General features: G+C 37.4%; 1 protein-coding gene across 1 annotated transcript; it reads left to right on the top strand.

The window, feature by feature from the left end:
• Positions 1 to 2,901: 2,901 nt before the first annotated feature.
• On the top strand, positions 2,902 to 7,924 carry LOC142225064 (uncharacterized). The gene is made up of 3 exons (XM_075294839.1): positions 2,902 to 4,812; positions 4,871 to 6,882; positions 6,946 to 7,924. The coding sequence occupies exons 1-3, from the start codon at positions 2,902 to 2,904 to the stop codon at positions 7,922 to 7,924; spliced, it is 4,902 nt and encodes a 1,633-aa protein (XP_075150954.1).
• The last annotated feature ends 280 nt before the right edge of the window (positions 7,925 to 8,204 follow it).

The raw sequence follows: 8,204 nt of genomic DNA, 5'->3' as shown, positions 1-8,204 counted from the left end.
TTATATGGGGGCTATATATAATTATGGACTGATGTGGACCAATTTTTGCATGGTTGTTAGAGACCATATACCAAAACCATGTACCAAATTTCAGCTGGATCGGATGAAATATGCTTCTCTTAGAGGCTCCGCAAGCCAAATCTGAGGGTCCGTTTATATGGGGGCTATACGTGAAAGTGGACCGATATGGCCCATTTGCAATACCATCTGACCTACATCAATAACAACTACTTGTGCCAAGTTTCAAGTCGATAGATTGTTTCATTCGGAAGTTAGCGTGATTTCAACAGACGGACGGACGGAAAGGCTTAGCTCGACTCACAATTTCACCACGACCCAGGATATATACTTTATGGGGTCTTACTCGTAGAGCAATATTTCAATGTGTTACAAACGGAATGACAAGTTAAAGTTAATAAGGTCATTTTATAGGGAGCTATCTAGCTTTAAATCTACACACAAAGAAAATTTCATTAAAAGTCAGCCAACGAAAAATTTTCATTGATATAACGAAACGTTTTCACTAATACAATGAAAATATTCGGTAATAGTACGAACCGTTACGTTGATTTGCAGAAAATTTGTTATGTTAACGAAAAAATTCGTTGTATTAACGAATTTGTTTCATTGGCTGACTTTTAACGACACATTTTGTTAATATAACGAAACTTTTTCTATTAGTGTAGGCTCTAAAAATGTTAATTTAGATACAGATCTCATTTATAGAATCTTCGTTCACTTTTTCCATATACGTTATCAACGCAGGTATTCATGTATAAGAAAATTTCAGATGCAATTTCAATATTTGATGCATACACTGAAAAACATATTATCTTATGAGGAAAGATTTCGTGTGCTTAAAATACGAATGCGGTTTTATACCCACCGCCATAGAATGGTGATGGGGAACGGAATTGTCATTCCGTTTGTAACACATCGAAATATTGATTTACGACTATATAAAGTATATATATTCTTGATCAGGGAGAAATTCTAAGACGATTTAACAATGTCCGTCTGTCTGTCTGTCTGTCTGTTGTAATCACGATACAGTCTTCAATAATGAAGCAATCGTGTTGAAATATTGCACGAACTCGTCTTTTGTCTGCAGGCAGGTAAAGTTCGAAGATGGTCCATGTTTTGATATAGCCCCCATATAAATCGACCACCCGACTTGGGGTCTTGTTTTTATCTAATTTTCCATTTTCCTGAAATTGGAAATCTAGAGGTATTTTAGGACCATAAAGAGGTGTGCCGAAAATGATGATTATCGGTCCATGTTTTGGTATAGCCCCCATATAGACCAATTACCAGATTTTACTTCTTGGTCTTCTAGAATCCGCAGTTTTTATTCAATTTCCCTGAAATTGGAAATCTAGAGGTAATTTAGGACCATAAAGAGGTGGACCGAAAAAGGTGATTATCGGTCCATGTTTTGGTATAGCCCCCATATAGACCGATCTCCCTTAGGCTTAGGCTTCTAGAATCAGTAGTTGTTATCCGAATTTGCCTGAATCTAGAGGTATTTTGGGACCATAAAGAGGTGTGCCGAAAAAGGTGATTATCGGTCCATGTTTTAGTATAGCCCTCACATAGACAGATCTCCCGGTTTTACTTCTTGAGTTTCTAGAATTTGTAGTTTTTATCCATTTTGCCTAAAATTTCTATATTATCAAGTAACCCACTACGACGAAGAATTTTCAAAGGAAAATATTATAACTTAGAGAGTACAGTTCTGCTATAATAGTTTTTAAGCTTTTTACATTAGATTATTGATCTATTTATATTTTGATTGTCGCGAGGTCCAGTTTTTATATAAAATAAGAGAAATAATTGGGATGTAAGGAACAAAAAATTGTAAGTCAAACTTTAAAAAATCCAGAAAAATGAAATTCATATATAAAGTTATTACTCCTTCAAAAGATTTATCAATATAACCCCTGTTGAAAAAGTCGGAAAAAAAGCCGACGAAACGCCATGAAATTATGAAATAAATTTGTTCTATTTGCATCCTCAAAAAATTTACCATAGCCCATCACAAAGAATTAAAAACTTAAATAATACATTTGTCATGAAAATATTATATTTGATTCATGGTGGTGGGTATTTAAGATTCGGCCCGTCCGAACTTACTGCTGTATATACTTGTTTTGCTTAGCATAGAAGACACATTTCTCTGATATAAAGTATTTTTCCTTGTCCAAACGAGATCAACTTTTCAATAAAGTCGTTGTTTTGATTTTTTGCATTTTGACCGCAAAGCAAAAATTCATACAAAATTAGGACATGTTTCAACTTGAAATCGAGTCTGAATTTGGAAAATGAAGTTTTCGTTAACACATTTTCAAAGGACTTTAGCAGCACATGAAGAAAAAAGCTGAAAAATTAATGAATGTTTTCTAGAATCAAGTACGCAAAACTCGAATTTAATTGTGTCTTAAATGTGTCCTTACTTCAATTCTCTGCTTCTTTGGCTCGGAATCAGTACCAAAATCATTAGTACAAAGGCAAAATCTTGGGAACATGGCATGATTTTTTGTTCAGTGTTGTTATGTGTTTATTCTGTTCTTTAGTATGTATTATTTAAAAATCCACTTTGTCGAAAACGACTGTGGCATTTATACAAAATTTAAACGAAGTAGACATAGATTTAGAAATTCTTTTTAATGAAATTATGTATAATTTTTCTGGAAGTTGAAATAAAGCATTCTACGTCAACAGTTTTAAATTTTCTTGTCGCAGTCAATCTTGTGTGGAACAATTTTTTCCAATAATTTGTGATTGCTTTCAATTGGAGTTTTTTAATAAAATATGTCTCGTCCATATAATTTACGGTCAAATCGGGAGGAACCGATATCTCCCATTCCCATTCCTATTGGAGATGGTGCGTTTAATACTACGATGGTGGAAGTCTCTGCGGAAGCCTCTGTGGAAAGCCAACTGAAAGACATTGTGGAGGGCCTTCAAGAATTGACAAGAGCAGTTGTGGCAAGTCGTGGCGACATTGCAGTATTGAAAAACCAACTCCATCAAGTCGAGGTCAGAATTGACCAGAACAATATCCAAAATGCAAACGAAAACGTTATTGCCAACAGAGAAGAGGAATCCGCAGCTGCACCCCAAGGTAATATAAATCCTCAATTGATACAAAATGAGAGGGTATCCGGACAGGATTTGCCAAATCCTGAGTTTTTAGTGAATGCAGATTCGGTTTGTAAGCTGTATGATTTGCCGCTATTCTCAGGCAATGCCGACGAATGGCCACTGTTTATAGCCAATTTTAAGGACACAACGGACGCATTTAAATACAGTTTTCGGCAAAATTTGATGCGTCTCCAAAAATGCCTTTGTGGTCCAGCGAGAGAAGCAGTCTCTTCCATGCTTATATATCCCAACGACGTACCAAAAGTAATTGAGGAATTGGAATTCCGGTTCGGTCGACCGGATATATTGGTACGTTCGCAATTAAACAAAGTTAAACTATTTCCAAACATCACGAAAAGGAAGATGGAACAAGTTATTACATTTTCCTCGATGGTTCGTAATGTGGTCGCATTTCTTACGTCTGCTGGATGTCAACAGCATCCTATGAGCCCAACTTTATTAGAGGAAATGATTTCCAAGCTTCCTATAGAGCAACAGTTTGAATGGACAAAGGTAGCTGCAAATATTAGACCTTTTCCAAATGTCGGCGACTTTTCTACATGGCTTGCAGATTTGGCAAAAGTAATAAGTATGATGCCGAATAATTCTAACCCGATTACACAACAAACAAACCAAATGATGGTGCTTGACAAATCGAAGAATCCGAAGTCTAGGTGTGACATTTGCAGTGGTGAGCATGCAGTCGCAAAATGCAAGCGATTTGCCGAAGAAATGTCGTTATCTTCACGGTGGAAAAATGCTAAACAGCTGAAACTATGCTTTTGCTGTCTGTACAAAGGTCATAGCTCCAATAAATGTCGGTTTAAGAAAGTTTGCGGTATAAATAATTGCAAATTATACCATCATAAGACGCTTCACGACGAAACCGATCTTCCCGAAGCAAATGCATCAAATCAGTTGCTAAATTGCAGACACCAACAGTTGCAGGCGAGTAAACTTTTTAAAATTTTACCCGTAAAATTGTCTGGCCCTTCTGGTTCTCTTACAGTGTATGCTATGTTCGATGAAGGATCGTCACTCTCCTTAATTGAAGAAAATACCGCTCGTCTCTTGGGACTAAAAGGAAAATCATCCAATCTGACTCTACAATGGTACGGGGAGAAGGTTGTCAAAGAAAAGTCTTTTCTTGTAAATTGTGAAATTGAAGGTGTGGGTAGTGGTACAGCCAAGTACTCATTGCGGAACTTACACACAGTGAAGTCATTAAATTTACCACAGCAATCCTTTTTCAAATCACATCACCCTGAATTGTCAACCTTACCGATTGACGATTACATGAACGTAACCCCAATGCTGCTGCTTGGTTTGGACAACGCCATACTTGGAGTGCCGTCCACAGTCCAGCAGGCGGGATGTTTGATTGCAATGCAATGTAAACTTGGATGGCTTACCTACGGAACGATAGGTAATGATTCTGACCAGCCTATTGTTTTGCATATAAGAGAAGATGATCTTAGTAACATTGTTCAAGAATTTCTTGCAACGGAGAACTTTGGTGTAAACCCGAGTTTACCCCCACTTTTGTCAGTTGAGGAACAAATCGCTAAAGATATATTGGAGAAAACTACGAAGAGGATAGGAAATCGGTTTGAAACTGGGCTCTTATGGAAAAGTTTTCCACCGAAAATGCCACCTAGTTATGAAATGGCATATAAACGGCTAGAGGCAACTGAAAGAAAGATGTCCCACGATGTACATTATGCAGAAAGATATAAAAATGAGATTCGAAAAAGGATACGCCCAAGAACTTAGCAGCGAGGAAGTTTCTAACAAAAATTCTCCTGTATGGTACCTCCCACATTTTGGGGTGGTCAATCCCCAAAAACCTGAAAAATTACGAGTTGTTTTTGATGCTGCAGCTAAATCTTCTGGAGCGTCATTGAATTCATTTCTATTAAAAGGACCAGAGCAGGTGAAGCCCTTACTTGAAATTCTGTTGAAATTTCGTGAAGGAAATATTGCCGTTGCCGCAGATATTCGTGAAATGTTTAGTCAAGTTAAAATCCGCAAAGAAGACCAACATTCGCAAAGGTTTCTATGGAGAAATGGCGATACCAAACAGCCCATAAAACATTACGCAATGACTTCCATGACCTTTGGTGCTATATGCTCCCCATGTAGTGCAGAATACGTAAAGAATATTAATGCAGAAGAATATGCGCATGAATATCCAGAAGCATGTGCAGCTATTTTAGAGAAACATTACGTGGACGATTTTGTGGCCAGTTTTCAAACTGAAGACGAAGCTATCAAGATTTCTCAACAAGTCGTTAAAATACACTCAATGGCGGGGTTTGAACTAAGAGGTTTTATATCAAATAGCCAAAACCTGGAAGAGATTATGAACGGTCAATCCTCACCTAGTATGGAAGAAGTCAATATGGAAAAACAAATATTGACAAGCAAAATTTTGGGAATGTATTGGAACAAATCAAGAGACGTCTTCGAGTTCAAAACAAAGTTCCACTCACTTCCCCAAGAAGTTCTCGTTGGGGAACGACCTCCAACAAAGCGTGAACTTTTGAAAATCACGATGTCTGTATTCGATCCTTATGGTCTGATAGCAGACTTTTTATTGTATTCGAAAACTCTTGTTCAAGAGACATGGAAATTTAAAATCGATTGGGATGACCCGATTCCAAATCATATCTATAACAAATGGGATATGTGGTGGAAAGAATTTAAGAACATAGAATGTTTCCATATAAAACGCTGTTTGTCACCAACGTTATCCACCATGAAAGTACAGCTACATGTTTTTGTTGATGCAAGCAAGGAGGCATATGCAGCTGTCTGTTACTTTAAAATTGGAAATGACATTTCTTTCGTTATGGGAAAAATTAGATGTGCTCCTCTGAAACATATGAGTATTCCGCGTCTTGAACTGCAGGCTGCTGTACTAGGAGCACGCCTAAGTAAAGCTGTTGTTGATGGACATGAATGTGAGATAACATCCGTAACTTTTTGGTCTGATTCCCAAACGGTTCTCCAATGGATAAATTCGTCCAATAGGCGATTCAAATCCTTTGTTAGCCATCGCATTGCAGAAATTTTGAATCTTTCCCAACCAAATCAGTGGAGGTATGTACCAACCAACCAAAATCCAGCAGATTCTGGTACAAGAACTGTTTATCCACCGAAGTTCACGAATGAAAGTCTGTGGATAAAAGGTCCGGAATTTTTGAGAGAGAACGAAAGTTACTGGCCGCCTAATAATATCGTGCTATGCAACCCTTCTTTAGAAGAAGAAATTAAGCCAAACTATCTTATATCCACGAATCAAAAGGATTCATTGGTAAATTATCAAAAATTTTCTTCCTACATCAAATTAAAAAGGACTGTAGCATGGATACTACGATTTGCCAAACTAGCGCCGAAGAAAACCACGTATTTAATCGCCACGGAAATTGATCAAGCAGATAGAGAAATTTGTAAATGGGTTCAACTGGAACATTTTTCAGATGAGATCAATTGCTTAAGACATGGTAAGCCAATTTCCAAAAGAAGCTCCATATACAAGCTAGTTCCTTACCTGGATGTGGATGGTTTACTACGCGTTAAAGGACGTCTTGATGAAGCACTTTATTTGCCATATGGTGCACGCAGACCCATAATACTGCCTCACAGCCATTGGGTCTCACAATTAATAATGACACATTATCATATCAAAAACCATCACCAGAATATGTGTCTCACAATAAATGAATTACGTCAGAGGTACTGGATTCCACGAATCAAGACCTTATATAATAGAGTCAGAAGAAACTGCTCTGTCTGCAGGATGGATGCAGCGAAACCAACAATTCCTCAAATGGGCCAGCTGCCACCAGATCGAATAACACCATATGTTAGACCATTTACGTATACAGGAGTTGACCTCTGTGGTCCGTTCAATGTCTCAATTGGTCGTAGAAGGGAGAAAAGGTGGGCAGTAGTCTTTACGTGCTTAACGGTCAGAGCTGCCCACATTGAACTGGCACACGATTTGTCAACCGATGCCTTAATTTTGTGTCTAAGGAATTTCATTAATAGACGAGGAATTCCCATAAGACTAAGAAGTGACAACGGGACGAACTTCATTGGTGCCCAAAAACTTTTGAAGCGACATGAACGGCTTATTGATATTGACAGAATCAACGACGAAGTTGCTAACAAGAATATCGAATGGATTTTTAATTGCCCTGAAAATCCAAGCTCTGGAGGTGCTTGGGAACGTCTTATAAGAATAATAAAGAGGATTTTGTCTAAAACGCTTCAAAATGATGCTCCCAGATTGGAGACGCTTAATAGTTTATTAATTGAAGCAGAAAACATAATCAATTCCCGACCTCTTACAGAAATTCAACTATCTTCTGAGGATGATGAACCGCTTACACCTAATCATTTTTTGCTGGGGTGTTTAAACTCGACCCAAACTCCAACCAGTTCTGAAGAAAATCTATGTCTTCGCAAACAGTGGAGAATAGCCCAAAATTTAAAGGATCGTTTTTGGAGACAATGGGTGACCGAATTCCTGCCCCAACTTCTTCAAATATCAAAATGGAGAGATAAATCAAAACCCGTGAAAATAGATGATTTTGTAATCATAGTGGATGCAACAATGCCAAGAAGTCAATGGTTAAAGGGACGAATTATAAAAGTATTTCCAGCCAAAGATGGACAAGTACGTTCCGCCGAAGTAAAGACGTCGTGTGGAATTAAACGACGTCCTGTTTCAAAATTAGCTGTATTTGCTACGAATGATGGTGAATCAGCCTGATTCACGGGGGGGAGAATGTTATGTGTTTATTCTGTTCTTTAGTATGTATTATTTAAAAATCCACTTTGTCGAAAACGACTGTGGCATTTATACAAAATTTAAACGAAGTAGACATAGATTTAGAAATTCTTTTTAATGAAATTATGTATAATTTTTCTGGAAGTTGAAATAAAGCATTCTACGTCAACAAGTGTATATAAATCAAACATTTTTGTACTAAATTTCAAACTGATGTCTTTGTTCTTGCGAAAGTTGGCGTCATTTCAACAGACGGACATAA

This window comes from Haematobia irritans, chromosome 2 (genome assembly GCF_050003625.1).
Source record: "Haematobia irritans isolate KBUSLIRL chromosome 2, ASM5000362v1, whole genome shotgun sequence".
NCBI classification, from domain to species: domain Eukaryota; kingdom Metazoa; phylum Arthropoda; class Insecta; order Diptera; family Muscidae; genus Haematobia; species Haematobia irritans.
This window is presented reverse-complemented; position numbering and strand designations above follow the sequence as displayed.

What these genes read in the sequence shown, in the direction of transcription:
- LOC142225064 (XM_075294839.1), top strand. Translation starts at nt 2,902, where the DNA reads ATGGTGGAAGTCTCTGCGGAAGCCTCTGTGGAAAGCCAACTGAAAGAC. An exon ending in TGCCACCTAGTTATGAAATG is followed by an intron (nt 4,813 to 4,870) that starts GCATATAAACGG and finishes TACATTATGCAG; the next exon opens with AAAGATATAAAAATGAGATT. An exon ending in ATAAATGAATTACGTCAGAG is followed by an intron (nt 6,883 to 6,945) that starts GTACTGGATTCC and finishes CTCTGTCTGCAG; the next exon opens with GATGGATGCAGCGAAACCAA.